At 51.8% G+C, this 18131-nt stretch overlaps 1 protein-coding gene across 4 annotated transcripts in view; it reads right to left on the bottom strand.

The window, feature by feature from the left end:
* LOC140416389 (keratinocyte-associated protein 3-like) overlaps window positions 1–18131 on the bottom strand; it is a 99593-nt gene that overhangs the window by 22213 nt on the left and 59249 nt on the right. For 3 of the 4 annotated variants that reach the window (XM_072501125.1, XM_072501124.1, XM_072501126.1), the window contains one exon: window positions 7503–10073. In XM_072501125.1, the coding sequence (XP_072357226.1) occupies window positions 9987–10073 (87 nt within the window). In that variant the 3' untranslated portion in view covers window positions 7503–9986. Of the gene's footprint in view, window positions 1–7502; window positions 10074–18131 lie in introns of those variants that run through there. The other variant, XR_011944777.1, reaches the window with a different exon arrangement.

Here is an 18131-nt window from a genome sequence, read left to right as displayed (position 1 = left end):
AGATCATTCCGTGAGTCCAAAACTTGACTCCAAACCAAAACCTGTCAGGTTCGGAACTTTTCGTAAACGAGTTGTTAGATTTGATTTATAGAGCTAGCTGAGAGTCTGTTATATTGATGCCAAATATGCATATTTTCGCAGATTTATTTGTTTTTGTAATTTAAAAAAAATATTTGAAAGGAGATAGCAGTGTGTGATGGGGTGATTAAACACAAGCCATGATTTCCATAAAGTGGCTATCAGAGACCGATTGCAACTCTGCTCCTACATACACTAAAATGCAGCCGCACCTTTCTCACCCAACCCACTTAACGCTGGGTGAGGAAAGTGCCGTGCAGGAATCCTCTCAGTCGAATGCAGGAGAGTCGGATGAAACAGAAGACAATTACCTTTTATTATGGCACTAGTTCCTGTAAAACAGGAAAGTTTAAAGGTCCAGTCATTTTGAGAAGCCAGGGAGAAGATGTGAGGGGCGAGGGTCGGGGGTCCAGAGTAGCCAATAGTGAGAGATTAGTGGGAGTTGCAGGGCAATGGTGGTGGGGGAGTAGTCGGGAATTCAGGAAAGCAGAGGGGATAATCTTTATTGTCACAAGTAGACATTAACACTGCAATGAAGTTACTGTGAAAAGCCCCGAGTCGCCACATTCCGGCGCCTGTTTGGGTACACGGTGGGAGAATTCAGCATGTCCAAATTACCTAACAGGGATTTCGGGATTTGTGGGAAGAAACCGGAGCACCCGGTGGAAACCCACACTGACACGGTGAGAACATGCAGACTCCACACAGACAGTGACCCAAGCCGAGAGTCGAATCTAGGACCCTGGAGCTGTGAAGCAACAGTGCTACCCACTGTGCTACCGTGCTGCCCATGGATGGGGGGTGAAGGGGTGGTCGGTATGGTGAGGGGGTTAGTTATATGGGGGGATGTGGGCAGCAGTGGTCAACATAGTCAGGATCCCATGGGGATCCCACACCCCATGTATGACACCACTGGGATCAGACTTTATGGGCCAATAATCATAGAAGTTACAGTGCAGAAGAAGGCCATTTGGCCCATCGAGTCTGCACCGGCTCTTGGAAAGAGCACCCTATCCAAGCCCATAACGCCGCCCTATCCCCATAACCCCGTAACCCCACCCAACACTAAGGACAATTTTGGACACTAAGGGCAATTTATCATGGCCAATCCACCTAACCTGCACATCTTTGGACTGTGGGAGGAAACCGGAGCACCCGGAGGAAATCCACGCACACACGGGGAGAACGTGCAGACTCCGCACAGACAGTGACCCAGCGGGGAATCGAACCTGGGACCCTGGAGCTGTGAAGCAATTGTGCTAACTACTATGCTACCGTGCTACTTTCACATTATCTGCCCGAATTGTTGTCTGTCTCTTTACATGTGCCTTCCAACAAGTGCCTTCCAGGGTCCCAGGTTTGATTCCCGGCTTGGGTCACTGTCTGTGCAGAGTCTGCACATCCTCCCTGTGTGTGCGTGGATTTCCTCCGGGTGCTCCGGTTTCCTCCCACAGTCCAAAGATGTGTGGGTTAGGTGGATTGGCCATGCTAAATTGTCCTTAGTGTCCAAAATTGCCCTTAGTGTTGGGTGTTGGGTGGGGTTACTGGGTAATGGGGATAGGGTGGAGGTATGGGCTTGGGTAGGGTGCTCTTTCCAAGAGCCAGTGCAGATTCGATGGGCCGAATGGCTTTCTTCTGCACTGTAAATTCTATATCTATATCTATATAACTGAACCCAAACTGGTGAGACTTTGGAATCGACCAATTAACGTTTCAATTCTCTCCTTTATTTGGTGAAGGCGTGTGAACTCATTTAAATTGATTATATCTTCAAATTTGTTTTGAGCAGGAATTTGCATACTGTGTTTTTATATTTGGTAATAAAGAAAGTTTAGATCAATTTTATGTGGGTGTTGATACAGTCTATGCTTTGCTCTTTTGAAAAATGCCAATGATGAGCTGATCACTCTGAAATGTGATTAAAAGTGTTTTCTGTCATTTTCCTCAGTGGACACAAAGATTTGGTTTCAAACCCCAAGCAATTCATGTTTGCCTGTCATGCTGATTTATTTAAGTAATTTAATCTACTATCTGGTTGGATTGTTTAGATTCTACACTTACAAATCGTGTATTGGCACTTGAGTGGTCAATTATGTCCAATTTGCTGCCTAAACACCCTGCTTCCTGCACTACTTGGATGAATTTAGTGATCATAAATAACCAAAATAGCAGCCTTTTTGCAATTGAAAACTCAGTTTGCTTTCTGAAAATCTGTTCAAAAAGGAGTACACAGTGGGGTTGGTTTTCACATTGTACAAGGGTGTTTCATGCTTTTTATTTTCATTTAATTTCAATGTAATTGGCTTCATGGCAGTATTCCCATTGCCAAGTCAGAAAGTAGATGGTTGGAACAATGCTCCACAGTGGAAACCTTTTGCTTCTGTATTCTGGGTTGATATTGGTGTTTGAGAGTTGTGCATGCTCTCCCCCTCCTGTACCACTTTCCTCGCCCTTCCCCTACTTTATGGCACCTGGAGGTTCCCCATGAGGTCACTCAGTATCCTGACTTGGAAATATATCGCTGTTGCTGGGTCAAAATCCTGGAACTCCCTCCCTAACAGCACTCTGGATGTACCTGCACCTCAGGGTCTGTAGCGGTTGAAAAGGCAGCTCACCTCAAAGGCAACTAGGGATGGGCAATAAATGCTGGCCTAGTCAGCAATGCCCACATCCTGTAAATTAATTTTAAAAAAAGTGGGAGTCCATGAAACCACCTTGGAACTAACCGCCTATCAGCTTGTATGAAATTGGTTACAGCCAGGCAAGCAGAAGTCACGTCGCCTTTCAGACTGTTAATCACCCAACAACTATTAACTGCTTCACTCTGTTCTCCAAAGGTGCAATGATATTGAAAACCATTACCACATCAAGTAGTTCATTTATCCACAATGCCATCACAGGAACTAGGATGTAATTTTCACCAACCTCCCTATAAATAATGTTGAAGGGAACTCGATGTATCTGACAAATACCAAGTAATGATCTACAAAGAATAGGGAGGCATGTTTCCAGATCAGACATAGGCGGCTAATTTTCCAATTTTGTATTCACCTGTGCTCCTTGGCCCTAGTACCTATTTTCACCTCTATTGTTTCTTTTTAAATTTTTTTTAAAAAATTATCTTTTTTTTATTAAGGGGTAATTTAGCGTGACCAATCCACCTACCCTGCACATCTTTGCGTTGTGGGGGCGAGACCCGTGTAGACACGGGGAGAATAGGCAAACTCCACACGGACAGTAACATGGGGCCAGGATCGAATAGATCCTCAGCACCGTGAGGCAGCAGTGTTAACCACTGTGCCACCCATCTCTGCTGTTTACATGAATTACATTGCTTTTAATTTTCTTCTCTTTTCTCACCACTGTTCTCTGCTTGCCTTTTGTTGAGAGTATGGTTTCATAGCCACTTGTCACCCTCCGATGTCTTGGCAATGAGGCCTTGAGTCATAAAGAGCTTGGTTTGGGTGTTGTTCTCATGCTACTTGACCATAGGAGGTGGAGAGCAGTAATCCGGTATGATCCTCCACCAATATCCATACTCACTGGGTCCCTACAGGCTGGATGCAATCAGGGGTTGGAGGCGTAGGCTGATTTCCTCTTAATTAAGGGGTAATCAGGCAATTGTAGAATCCTTATTGCCAATAGGCTGATTTCAGATAAATCGTCACCAAGGAAGAAACAGACTTGGAATTTGGTGGTCTATGTAGGTTTTAGAAGGCTACGAAGGAGTCCACACTGAGTAATTCAAAGAAACTTCATTTATTTACAATAACTATTATATACATCACCCGGTAGATCCCAACTGGGTCTGTCTTGCCGGTTCCAAACTGACCGGTTTTATATACCATACAACTAGACCTTGTTTAGAGATCCCCTGCCCCCTTAACGGGGCAACTTGTATTCTGCAAGATTCACAGGGAAGTTAATTGCTCCCACCCCATAAGATACTTGCGGGTTATAACACCAGGTCAACTATTCACTGCCCCGTGTGGCATTGTGGTGCACGAGGCATGAGACTCCTCTCCCCCACCAAGTGCTACACTCACCTGAGTTCCTCTGGGAGGTCTGCTCTACAGGTGCATACCTTGGGAGACCAGTCATGATTTTTTTTTTAATATTTAGAGTACCCAATTCAGTTTTTCCAATTAAGGGGCAATTTAGCATGGCCAATCCACCTAGCTTGCACATTTTTGGGTTGTGGGGGCGAAACCCAAGCAAACACAGGGAGAATGTGCAAACTCCACACAGACAGTGACCCAGAGCCGGGATCGAACCTGGGACCTCGGCGCTGTAAGGCCGCAATGCTAACCCACTGCGCCACCATGCTGCCCAGGGAGACCAGTCATGATTGACAATGTCAAGCCAACATGAATGGATTTTCTGATGGCGGGGGGAGGAGGATTCAGGCTCAGGGAACCTGATAACGATATGTTATTGAATTTAAATGATATTCCTGCTGTTGAACATCAGGAAACCTGGCCCGACTCTGATGGAGAGAAAACAGTGTTTAGGTCCACGTAAAATGGGATTTGTCTGTTCTCTGATATTTTCCACTTCCGTAGTTGCATCTGCCCGACACGATCTCATCAGGAGCGGAAAATCCCAGCCTATGTTCTCTGAAATTTTTTTTGTGACTAAACAGAAAAGATGTACCTTCCGACCATCTGAGGCAACGGTTCTGGTAAGTTCCTTCCCCTCCCTTTCATGGACATTGTATATAATTAATGGATCAGGCAAGACTGGAATTCTTTCTAAACATTGAATTGTTTGAAATAATTGCAAACGTGACAGAATGTTACATCATCAGGTGAAAGAGAGAAAGAAGAGTTAAAGGTTTGAAACATTTACAGTTGTCTGGACGATAAACAAGAAAATCACATGTTTCCGCATAGGCCAAAATTTAAAAATCCAAATATGGTAAAAATGTCCAGAATTGACACCTTTTGTAGGGTGTTAAATTTCTCTCTGAGGCCACTGGTCGATTATACAAATATTTTGTAAACTTGTAATCAAAATAACAAAAACACATGACCCCCCCCCTCTTTAACCTCTGACAGCAACTTCGAGTGTCTGGACATTACAACACAAGATTGCAATAGTGCATTTCGGTCCCAAAGTTTGCTTCATCTTTGTCCAATGCCAAAGCAATGTAGGGTGTAAAGAAGGACTTGTTGTTTTTTTGTTTTGGTATAAATGTAATTTTGTTTTGTAAATGAGATTATGTTATTTATCCTCAGATGTCTCTGCTTCTATTCGATGACAAATTTAGGACCTTCACAATAGAGCTTCTTAAAGTTGGGGTATCTCACCTCATAGAATTTATCATAGAATTTACAGTGCAGAAGGAGGCCATTCGGCCCATCGAGTCTGCACCGGCTCTTGGAAAGAGCACCCTACCCAAGCCCACACCACCCTATCCCCATAACCCAGTAACCCCACCCAACACTAAGGGCAATTTATTACACTAAGGGCAATTTAGCATGGCCAATCCACCTAACCTGCACATCTTTGGACTGTGGGAGGAAACCGGAGCACCCGGAGGAAACCCACGCACACATGGGGAGTCACCCAAGCCGGGAATCGAACCTGGGACCCTGGAGCTGTGAAGCAATTGTGCTATCCACAATGCTACCGTGCTACCTTCCACAATGCTACCGTGCTGCCCACCTCATTAAGCTATGTTCTCCATTACTAAACGTAGCTCAACTCATTAGAGAACAATTGGTCTGAAGAGCTTTATCCTAATTATAACATCACCAGTAAAGCCTATACAGATTTGTATTGTTAAGAATTCTTTAAGAATGTCTGGATTGTTGGCAAGGTCAGCATTTGCTGCCCATCCTTAACTGTCCTTGAGAAGATGGTGAGCTGTCTTGGACCATAACACCATAAGACATAGGAGTCTGCTCCGCCATTCAATCATGGCTGATATTTTCTCATCCCCATTCTCCTGCCTTCTCCCCATAACCCCTGATCCCCTTATTAATCAAGAACTTATCTATCTCTGTCTTAAAGCCACTCAGTGAATTGGCCTCCACAACCTTCTGCGACAAAGAGTTCCACAGATTCACCACCCTCTGGCTGAAAAAATTCCTTCTCATCTCTGTTTTAAAGGATCGTCCCTTTAATTTGAGATGGTGTCCTCTGGTTCTAGTTTTTCCTATAAGTGGAAACATCCTCTCCATGTCCACTCTACCCAGGCCTCGCAGTATTTTGTACGTTTCAATAAGATCCCCTCTCATCCTTCTAAACTCCAACGAGTACAGACCCAGAGTCCTCAAACATTCCTCGTACGACAAGTTCTTCATTCCAGGGATCATTCTTGTGAACCTCCTCTGGACCCTTTCCAAGGCCAGCACATCCTTCCTCAGATATGGGACACAAAACTGCTCACAATACTCCAAATGGGGTCTGACCAGAGCCTTATACAGCCTCCAGATATGGGACACAAAACTGCTCACAATACTCCAAATGGGGTCTGACCAGAGCCTTATACAGCCTCAGAAGTACATCCCTGGTCTTGTATTCTAGCCCTCTTGACATGAATGCATTGCATTTGCCTTCTTAACTGCCGTCTGAAACTGCACATTAACCTTCAGAGAATCATGAACAAGCACTCCCAAGTCCCTTTGTGCTTCTGCTTTCCGAAGCATTTCCCCATTTAGAAAATAGTCTATGCTTAGATTCCTCCTTCCAAAGTGCATAACCTCACACTTTTCCACATTGTATTTCATTTGCTACTTCATTGCCCACTCTCTTAGCTTGTCCAAGTCCTTCTGCAGCCTCCTTGCTTCCTCAATACTATCTGTCCCTCTACAGATTTTTGTATAATCTGCAAATTTAGCAACAGTGCCTTCATTAATGTATATTGTAAAACGTTGTGGTCCCAGCACAGACCCCTGAGACACACCACTAGTCACTGGCTGAAATCCTGAAAAAGACCCCTTTATCCCCACTCTTTGCCTTCTGCCAGTCAGCCAATCCTCTATCCATGCCAGGATCTTACCCTAAACACTTATTTAACTTATTTAACAGTCTCCTATGCGGCACCTTGTCAAAGGCCTTCTGGAAATCTAAATGAATCACATCCACTGATTCTTCTTGAATCGCTGCAGTCCATTCGGTGTAGATGCACCTACAGCACTGTTAGGTAGAGGGTTCCAGAATTTTGACCTAGCAACAGTGAAGGAACGGCAACATGGTCCAAGGCAGGATGGTATGTGGCTTGGAGAACTTGTAGGTGCTGGTGTTTCCATCTGTCTGCTGCACCTGTCCTTCTTGAGGGTAGAGGTCAGAGGTTTGGAAGGTGCTGTCAAAGGAGGTGTGGTGAATTACTGAAGTGCATCTTGTATACGGTGCACTTCCCCCAATTACTCCACTCTTCCCCCAATTACTGATCTGCAGTGCCAGCAGTTTGTGGTACAAACTGCTGGCACTGCAGATCAGTAATTGGGGGAAGAGTGAGTGTTTAAGGCGTTGGATGGTGTGCCAATCAAGCAGGCTGCTGTGACCTCGATGGTTTCCAGTATTTAGGGACATAGGGGCAGGCCATTCAGCCCATCGAGCCTGCCCTGCCATTCAATATAATCATGGCTGAGGATCCACTTCAAAGCCTTTTCCCACACTATCCACATATCCCTTTACATCATTGGCTTTACAAACCGGTCAATCTCTGCTTTAAACGTGTTCAATGACTGAGCTTCCACAGCCCTTTGGGGTGGAGCATTCCAAAGATTCACAACCCTCTGTGTAAAAATGATTCTCGCCATCTTGGTCCTAAATTGCTTCCCTTTTATTTTGAAATAATGTCCCCTGGTTCCAGGTTCCCCGCCCAAGGGAAACATCTTACCTGCATCTACCCTGTCTATTCCTTTATGTATTTGGTATGTTTCAAAAAGGTCTCTTCTCATTCTTCAAGACACTGAGAATAGAGACCTAGTTTCCCCAATCTCTCTTTATAGGACAGTGTTACCATCCCAGGAACAAATCTGATGAACCTTCATTGCACTCCCTCTGTGTTAATAATATATTTCCTAAGGTATGGGGACTAAAATTGTACCCAATACTCCAGCTGTGCTGGAAGTGTTGTTGGAGCTGCATTCATTCCGGCAATTAGCAATTATTCCATCACCCTTCTGACTTGTGCTTTGTGGATAGGGGACAGACTTTGAGGAGTCAAGAAGTAAGTTACTCACCTCCTGATCTGCTGTTCTGGCAACAGTATTTATATTGCTAGTCCAGTTCAGTTCCTGGCCACTGGTAACCCATAATATGTTGGTGGTGGGGGATTCAGCAATGGTTCGGCCATTGACTATCAAAGGGGGGATGGTTAGATTGTCTCTTATTGGAGATAGTCATTGCCTGTCACTTGTGTGGCATGAATGTTACTTTCTACTCATCAGTCCAAGCCTGAATGTCGACCTGTTCCAGTTGCATAAGGGCATGGACTGCTTCAGTATCTGAGAAATGATGAATTGTGCAGTCATCAGTGAACATCCCCACTTCTGACCTTATGATGGAGAGAAGGTAATTGATGATGTCACTGAAAATGGTTAGGCCTAGGACACTATCCTGAGGAGCTCCTTCAACAATGTCCTGGACTGTGATGATTGAATTGCAACAACACCCATCTTCCTTTGTGCTACCTATGGCTTCAACCTGTTGAGAGTTTTCACCGATTCCCATTGAATTTATTTTGCTCGGGCCCCTTGATGCGACACTCCATCTAATGCTGTCTAGATGTCAAGGGCAGTCACTCTCATCTCATCTCAAGTTAAGATCCTTTGTCCAACTTTAGACCAAGGCTTGAATGAAGTCAGGGGCTGGGTGACCCTACTGGAACCCACATTGAGCATCGGTGAGGAGGTTATTGCTGAGTAAATGCCACTTGGTAGCACTGTCGATGACACCTTCCATCAGTTTGTTGATGATCGAGAGTAGACTGATGGGGTGGTAATTGGCCGAGTTTGATTTGTCCTGACAGAAATTCAGAATGCAATCTACAAAATGTCCAAAGAATACAGAGTGAAAAATGAAATTTGAGTAATTTTCATTTCCAAATCTATTGAATCTATCATTTGTTGATGTGATGTCATTGTCATGTACATTCCTCCCCCTTCACGAATGGTAACTCACCATTTTGTACCACAAAATAGTGAGTTGTTTGGCGTTATAGTGCAAAGGCTTTGCTTCAGCATTTAATTGGAATAAGTTCCAATGCATTGATTGCAAACTCTGCGGTGGTAAAAGACAATCCCTGTCACCTCCACAATCTCTTAGACTCTGCATAGTCCATGTCGAACAGGCACAGGAATGTGGCGATGAGGGGATTTTCACAGTAACTTCATTGCAGTGTTCGTGCAAGCCTACTTGTGACAATAAATCTCCACATCATTGTGACAATAAAGATTATTATTATTCTGGAAAGAGGAATCATATAACAAAGGAGGAGGGAGTTCAACCAATAATGTCTGTGCCAGCTCTTGTAAAGAGCTGCCCAATTAGCTCCACTATCCTGCTCTTTCCCCAAGGCCTTGTATTTCCCCCCCAAGTTTTTATCCAATTCTCGTTTGAAAGTTGCTGTTGAATCTGCTGTCAGCACCCTTTCAGGCAGTGCAATCCATATCAGAACAGTTTGCTGCAGAGAAGTGTTCACGGAAGAACACTGTACAGATTAAAACTGAATATATTACAGGGAACAGATAAGTGATCCAAAAATATCTCACCATGTTCCTGTAAAACCTTTACAATGATTGGATATTGTGCTTGTTAAGACAGGCGTAGAATGAATCTTGTCTCCATTCGAGAACGAGTGCCTGGAAATCCCAGCTGTCCTATACTTGACCTATATTGAGGAATGTTTTCTTTGCCTTTCACAGCTGTTTCTCAATCAGTGTGGTAGATTGCAGTCACACCCAGAACCTCACTGTAGTTTCTTCCAGAAGTTCACTGTCTTCGTCCATTTCCTGAATTTCTTCTGAGGCTTTTTGTCTGACCTATTAAGAGACCAAAAAGACAAGCTCAGTAAGAAGTAATTCATGATAAGCACGTTGTAAGGAACTCGTAGGCTGAGCTCATCGTTTGGTAAGAAGTAGAACTGGGAGGACTTCCGGGTGCGGCGATGACCAGCTAAGTCGCACGTTTCGGCAGCTCCCGGTGGAACGGACTTTTGGGCTCTTAATAGGAGCCCCAACGGCAATTTTAACGGCTAAAAGCACTGTGCGGTAAACCAGAAGGGAAACCCCCCCTGGACACGGATGGAAAAAGGAGAGGAAAGTGGCCGGATTGCGGTGGATCCTTTAGAGCAGCGGCAAGGAAGGCAAGCACAAACCAAGATGGCGTCGGAAGGTGGCAGTTTAATATGGGGCCCTGAACAACACGTGTTCTTGAAGCGCTGCGTGGAAGAACTTAAAAAGGAGATGAAGAAGGAGCTGTTGGCCCCGATATTACAGGCGATTGAAGGGCTAAAGGATGAGCAAAAGACCTAGGAGCAGGAGCTTCGGGTCGTGAAGACAAAGGCTGCCGAGAACGAGGACGATATACAAGGCCTGGTGGTGAAGATGGAGATGCACGAGGCACACCATAAAAGGTGTGTGGAAAGGCTGGAGGTGCTGGAGAATAATGCGAGGAGGAAGAATTTAAGGATTCTTGGTCTTCCCGAGGGTGCAGAGGGGGCGGACGTCGGGGCATATGTGAGCACGATGCTGCACTCGTTAATGGGATCGGAGGCCCCGACGGGTCCGTTGGAGGTGGAGGGAACCTATCGAGTTATGGCGCGAAGACCGAGGGCTGGAGAAATTCCCCGAGTCATAGTGGTGAGATTTCTCCGATATAAGGACAGAGAGATGGTCCTCAGGTGGGCAAAGAAAACTCGGAGCAGTAGGTGGGAGAACACGGTGATCCGCGTATATCAAGATTGGAGTGCGGAGGTGGCGAGAAGGAGGGCGAGCTTTAATCGGGCCAAGGCGGTGCTTCATAAAAGGAAGGTCAAATTTGGAATGCTGCAGCCGGCAAGACTGTGGGTCACACATCAAGGGAAACACCATTACTTTGAAACGGCAGATGAGGCATGGACATTTATTGTCGAAGAGAAATTGGAATAAGTGGGTTATAAAAAAGAACGTTTGAGACAAAGTGGTGGGGCGAATATGGGGGGCGAAGAGGGGGAAAAAGGGGGGAGAGATGATTTTTAAGTTGTTAATCCTGCGACCCTGTAACTTTTCTCTCTTCCCCATGTTATGGGGGAGGGAGGGAGGGAGGTGGAGGAGCTGGGGGCGTCGGCCATTGGGGGGCAGGGCCAAAAGGGAAGCGCGGGCTTTGTTCCCGCGCTATGATAATTATGGCGGGAACAGGGAAGCAGGAAGGAGGGGGCGTCGCACAGTGCGAGCCGAGGTCACGGGGGGAAGCCGAGGTCGGCCAGAGTTTGCTGACTTCTGGGAGCAACATGGGGGGTGCAATTACGCTAGTGAGGGATCTAGCGGGGGGGGGGGGGGTTAACTGGGTTGCTGCTGCTGGGGAGAAGGGGGAGCTGGTATGGGGTGGGGTGGGCGGGGCGGGGGGCGCCGCCTGGGGGGGACACAGCTACGTGGGAACCGGGTGAGGAGCTGGATAAAAAAAAGGGCATGGCTAGTCGACAAGGGGGGGGGGGGGGGTAAAGAGGCCCCCAACCCGGCTGATCACGTGGAATGTGAGAGGGCTGAACGGGCCGATAAAGAGGGCACGGGTACTCGCACACCTAAAGAAACTTAAGGCAGATGTGGTTATGCTGCAGGAGACGCATTTGAAACTGATAGACCAGGTCAGACTACGCAAAGGATGGGTGGGGCAGGTGTTTCATTCGGGGCTAGATGCAAAAAACAGGGGGGTGGCCATACTAGTGGGGAAGCGGGTAATGTTTGAGGCAAAGACCATAGTGGCGGATAGTGGGGGCAGATACGTGATGGTGAGTGGCAAATTACAAGGGGAGGCGGTGGTCTTAGTGAACGTATATGCCCCGAACTGGGATGATGCCAACTTTATGAGGCGCATGCTAGGACGTATCCCGGACCTAGAGGCGGGGAAGCTGGTAATGGGTGGAGATTTTAACACGGTGCTGGAACCAGGGCTGGACAGATCGAGGTCCAGGACCGGAAGGAGGCCGGCTGCAGCTAGGGTGCTTAAGGATTTTATGGAGCAGATGGGAGGAGTAGACCCCTGGAGATTTAGTAGACCTAGGAGCAAGGAGTTTTCGTTTTTCTCCTATGTCCACAAAGTTTATTCACGGATAGACTTTTTTGTTTTGGGAAGGGCGCTGATCCCGAAGGTGACGGGGACGGAATATACGGCTATAGCTATTTCGGATCATGTTCCACATTGGGTGGACTTGGAGATAGGGGAGGAAAAAGAACAGCGTCCACCCTGGAGAATGGACATGGGACTATTGGCGGACGAGGGTGTGTGCTTAAGGGTGAGGGGGTGTATTGAAAGGTACTTGGAACTCAATGATAATGGGGAGGTCCAGGTGGGAGTGGTCTGGGAGGCGCTGAAGGCAGTGGTTAGAGGGGAGCTGATATCAATCAGGGCACATAAAGGAAAGCAGGAGGGTAGGGAACGGGAGCGGTTGCTGAAAGAACTTCTGAGGGTGGACAGGCAATATGCGGAGGCACCGGAGGAGGGACTGTACAGGGAAAGGCAAAGGCTGCATGTAGAATTTGATTTGCTGACTACGGGTAATGCGGAGGCACAGTGGAGGAAGGCACAGGGTGTACAGTACGAATATGGGGAGAAAGCGAGTAGGTTGTTGGCCCACCAACTGAGGAAAAGGGGAGCAGCGCGGGAGATAGGGGGGGTGTGAGAGATGAGGAGGGAGAGATGGAGCGGGGAGCGGAGAGAGTGAGTGGAGTGTTCAAGGCATTTTATGAAAGATTATATGAAGCGCAGCCCCCGGACGGGAAGGAGAGAATGATGTGCTTTCTGGATCAGCTGGAATTTCCTAAGGTGGAGGAGCAGGAGAGAGTGGGGCTGGGAGCACAGATTGAGATGGAGGAAGTAGTGAAAGGGAATGGGAGCATGCAGGCGGGGAAGGCCCCGGGACCAGACGGATTCCCAGTTGAATTCTATAAGAAATATTTGGACATGCTGGCCCCGCTACTGATGAGAACCTTTAATGAGGCGAGGGAAAGGGGGCAACTGCCCCCGACTATGTCAGAGGCAACGATATCGCTCCTCCTAAAGAAGGAAAAAGACCCGCTGCAATGCGGGTCATACAGGCCCATTTCCCTCCTGAATGTGGATGCTAAGATTCTGGCCAAGGTAATGGCAATGAGGATAGAGGATTGTGTCCCGGGGGTGGTCCATGAGGACCAAACTGGGTTTGTGAAGGGGAGACAGCTAAATACAAATATACGGAGGCTGCTAGGGGTAATGATGATGCCCCCACCAGAGGGGGAAGCGGAGATAGTGGTGGCGATGGATGCCGAGAAAGCATTTGATAGAGTGGAGTGGGATTATTTGTGGGAGGTGCTGAGGAGATTTGGCTTTGGAGATGGGTATATTAGATGGGTACAGCTGCTGTATAGGGCCCCGATGGCGAGCGTGGTCACGAATGAACGGGGGTCTGAATATTTTCGGCTCCATAGAGGGATGAGGCAGGGATGTCCTCTGTCCCCATTATTGTTTGCACTGGCGATTGAGCCCCTGGCAATAGCATTGAGGGGTTCCAGGAAGTGGACGGGAGTACTCAGGGGAGGAGAAGAACACCGGGTATCTCAGTATGCGGATGATTTGTTGTTATATGTGGCGGACCCGGCGGAGGGGATGCCAGAGATAATGCGGATACTGGGGGAGTTTGGGGATTTCTCAGGGTATAAATTGAACATGGGGAAAAGTGAGTGGTTTGTGGTGCATCCAGGGGAGCAGAGCAGAGAAATAGAGGACTTACCGTTGAGGGAGGTAACAAGGGACTTTCGGTACTTGGGGATCCAGATAGCCAAGAATTGGGGTACATTGCATAGGCTAAATTTAACCGGTTGGTGGAACAGATGGAGGAGGACTTTAAGAGATAGGACATGGTGTCCCTGTCATTGGCAGGGAGGGTGCAGGCGGTTAAAATGGTGGTCCTCCCGAGATTCCTTTTTGTGTTTCAGTGCCTCCCGGTGGCGGTCACGAAGGCTTTTTTCAAAAGAATTGAGAAGAGTATTATGAGTTTTGTGTGGGCCGGGAAGACCCCGAGAGGAGGGGATTTTTGCAGCGTAGTAGGGACGGGGGGGGGGGGGGGGGGGGGGGGGGGGGGGGGGGGCGCTGGCACTACCAAGCCTAAGTGAGTACTACTGGGCCGCCAAGATCTCAATGGTGTGTAAGTGGATGGGAGAAGAGGAGGGAGCGGCGTGGAAGAGATTGGAGAGGGCGTCCTGCAGGGGGACTAGCCTACAAGCTATGGTGACGGCGCCGTTGCCGTTCTCACCGAAGAAATACACCACAAGCCCGGTGGTGGTGGCTACACTGAAAATCTGGGGGCAGTGGAGACGGCACAGGGGAAAGACGGGAGCCTCGGTGCGGTCCCCGATAAGAAATAACCATAGGTTTGTTCCGGGGAGAATGGATGGGGGATTTGGAGCATGGCAAAGAGCAGGGGTAACACAATTGAGAGATCTGTTCATAGATGGGACGTTTGCGAGTCTGGGAGCGCTGACGGAAAAATATGGGTTGCCCCAAGGGAATGCATTTCGGTATATGCAACTGAGGGCTTTTGCGAGGCAACAGGTGAGAGAATTCCCGCAGCTCCCGACGCAGGAGGTGCAGGACAGAGTGATCTCAGAGACATGGGTGGGGGGCGGTAAGGTGTCAGACATATATAGGGAAATGAGGGACGAGGGGGAGATCATGGTAGATGAGCTGAAAGGGAAATGGGAAGAAGAGCTAGGGGAGGAGATTGAGGAGGGGCTGTGGGCTGATGCCCTAAGTAGGGTAAACTCATCGTCCTCGTGTGCCAGGCTAAGCCTGATACAATTTAAGGTGTTACACAGGGCGCATATGACTGGAGCACGGCTCAGTAAATTTTTTGGAGTAGAGGATAGGTGTGCGAGATGCTCGGGAAGCCCAGCGAATCATACCCACATGTTCTGGTCATGCCCGGCACTACAGGGGTTTTGGGTGGGGCTGGCAAAGGTGCTTTCGAAGGTGGTGGGGGTCCAGGTCGAACCAAGCTGGGGGTTGGCTATATTCGGGGTTGCAGAAGAGCCGGGAGTGCAGGAGGCGAAAGAGGCTGATGTTTTGGCCTTTGCGTCCCTAGTAGCCCGGCGCAGGATATTGTTAATGTGGAAGGAAGCCCAAGCCCCCGGGTGTGGAGACCTGGATAAATGACATGGCAGGGTTTATAAAGTTGGAACGGATTAAGTTCGTTCTCAGGGGGTCGGCTCAAGGGTTCACCAGGCGGTGGCAACCGTTCGTCGAATACCTCACAGAAAGATAGAGGGAATGGAAAAGAAGAAGACAGCAGCAGCAACCCGGGGGGGAAGGGAGGGGGGGGGGGGGAAGGGAGGGGGGGGGGGGAAGGGAGGGGGGGGGGGGAAGGGAGGGGGGGGGGGGAAGGGAGGGGGGGGGAGGGGGGGGGGGAAGGGAGGGGGGGGGGGAAGGGAGGGGGGGGGGGAAGGGAGGGGGGGGGGGAAGGGAGGGGGGGGGGGGGAAGGGGGGGGGGAAGGGAGGGGGGGGGGGGAAGGGAGGGGGGGGGGGGGAAGGGAGGGGGGGGGGGGAAGGGAGGGGGGGGGGGAAGGGAGGGGGGGGGGGAAGGGAGGGGGGGGGGGGGGAAGGGAGGGGGGGGGGGAAGGGAGGGGGGGGGGGGGAAGGGAGGGGGGGGGGGGGACAGGGAGGGGGGGGGGGGGAAAGGGAGGGGGGGGGGGAAGGGAGGGGGGGGGGGGGAAGGAGGGGGGGGGGGGAAGGGAGGGGGGGGGGGAAGGGAGGGGGGGGGAAGGGAGGGGGGGGGAAGGGAGGGGGGGGGAAGGGACGGGGGGGGGGGGAAGGGAGGGGGGGGGGAAGGGAGGGGGGGGGGAAGGGAGGGGGGGAAGGGAGGGGGGGAAGGGAGGGGAAGGGAGGGGGGGGGGGAAAGGGAGGGGGGGGAAAGGGAGGGGGGGGGGAAGGGAGGGGGGGGGAAAGGGAGGGGGGGGGGGGAAAGGGAGGGGGGGGGAAGGGAGGGGGGGGGGGGAAGGGAGGGGGGGGGGGAAAGGGAGGGGGGGGAAAGGGAGGGGGGGGGGAAGGGAGGGGGGGGGGAAGGGAGGGGGGGGGGAAAGGGAGGGGGGGGGAAAGGGGGGGGAAAGGGAGGGGGGGGAAGGGGAGGGGGGGAGGGAGGGAGGGGGGAGGGGAGGGGGGGGGGGGGAAGGAGGGGGGGGGGAAGGGAGGGGGGGGGCAAGGAGGGGGGGGGAAAGGAGGGGGGGGGGAAAGGGAGGGGGGGGGGAAAGGGCGGGGGGGGGAAAGGGGGGGGGGGAAAGGGAGGGGGGGGAAAGGGAGGGGGGGGGAAAGGGAGGGGGGGGGGAAAGGGAGGGGGGGGAAAGGGAGGGGGGGGGGAAAGGGAGGGGGGGGGAAAGGGAGGGGGGGGGGAAAGGGAGGGGGGGGAAAGGAAGGGGGGGGAAAGGAGGGGGGGGAAAAGGGCAGGGGGGGGAAAGGGAGGGGGGGGGAAAGGAGGGGGGGAAAGGGAGGAAGGGGAAGGGAGGGGGGGGAAAAGGGAGGGGGGGGAAAAGGGAGGGGGGGAAAAGGGAGGGGGGGGAAAGGGAGGAAGGGAGGGGGGGAAAGGGGGGGGAAAAGGGAGGGGGGGAAAAGGGAGGGGGGGAAAAGGGAGGGGGGGGAACGGGAGGGGGGGGAAGGGAGGGGGGGACGGGAGGGGGAGGGAAAGGGGGCGGGAAAGGGGGGGGAGCACAGGGGGCGGGAAAGGGGGGGGAGAAAGGGGGCGGGAAAGGGGGGAGAAAGGGGGCGGGAAAGGGGGGGAAGGGGGGAGGAGGAAAGGGGGGAGGAAATGGGGGGAGGAGAAAACGGGGGGAGGAGGAACAGGGGGGAGGAGGAAAGGGGGGGAGGAAGGTGGGGAGGAAAGGGGGGGAGGAAACGGGGGGGAGGCAAGGGGGGGGAGGAACGGGGGGGGGAGGAAAGGGGGGGAGAAAGGGGGGGGTGGGAAAGGGGGGGAAGGAGGGGGGAAGGAGGGGGGAAGGGGAGGGGGGGAAGGGGAGGGGGGGAGGGGGGAAAGGGGGGAAGGGGAGGGGGGGGAAAGGGGAGGGGGGGAAGGGGAGGGGGGGAAAGGGGAGGGGGGAAGGGAGGGGGGGAAAGGGGAGGGGGGAAAGGGGAGGGGGAAAGGGGAGGGGGGAAAGGGAGGGGGGAAAGGGGAGGGGGGGAAGGGGAGGGGGGGAAAGGGGAGGGGGGGAAAGGGGGGAGGGACAGGGGGGGAGGGAAAGGGGGGGAGGGAAAGGGGAGGGAAAGGGGGGGAGAGGGGGAGGGGGGAGGGGTGGAGGAGGGGGGAGGGGGAGGAGGGGGGAGGAGGGGGGGAAGGGGGGTAGAAGGGGGGAGGGGAGGGGGGAGGGGGAGGGGGGGAAGGGGGGGGGAGGGGGGGGAAGGGGGAGGGGGAAGGGGGAGAAGGGGGGAGGGGAGGAAGGGGGGAAGGGGGAGGAGGGGAGGAGGGGGAGGGGGGAGGAGGGGGGAAGGGGGGTAGAAGGGGGGAGGGGGGAAGGGGGAAGGGGGGTGGGGGGAAGGGGGGATGGGGGGGGAGGGGAGAGGGGGAGGGGGGAGGGGGGAGGGAAGGGGGGGAGGGGGGGGAGAAGGGGGGGAGGGGGGAGAGGGGGGGGAGAGGAGGGGAAGGGGGTAGAAGGGGGGGGAAGGGGGAGGGGGAGGGGGGGAAGGGGGGAAGGGGGGGAGGGGGGAAGAAGCGGAAGAAGGGGGAAGGGGGAGAAGGGGGAGGGGGGGTAGAAGCGGGTGAGGGGGAGGGGGAGAGAAGGGGGAGAAGGGGGGTAGAAGGGGGGTAGAAGGGGGGGTAGAAGGGGGGGAGAAGGGGGGGAGAAGGGGGGAGAAGGGGGAGAAGGGGGGAGAAGGGGGGGAGAAGG

Source organism: Scyliorhinus torazame, chromosome 1 (genome assembly GCF_047496885.1).
Source record: "Scyliorhinus torazame isolate Kashiwa2021f chromosome 1, sScyTor2.1, whole genome shotgun sequence".
NCBI lineage: Eukaryota > Metazoa > Chordata > Chondrichthyes > Carcharhiniformes > Scyliorhinidae > Scyliorhinus > Scyliorhinus torazame.
This window is presented reverse-complemented; position numbering and strand designations above follow the sequence as displayed.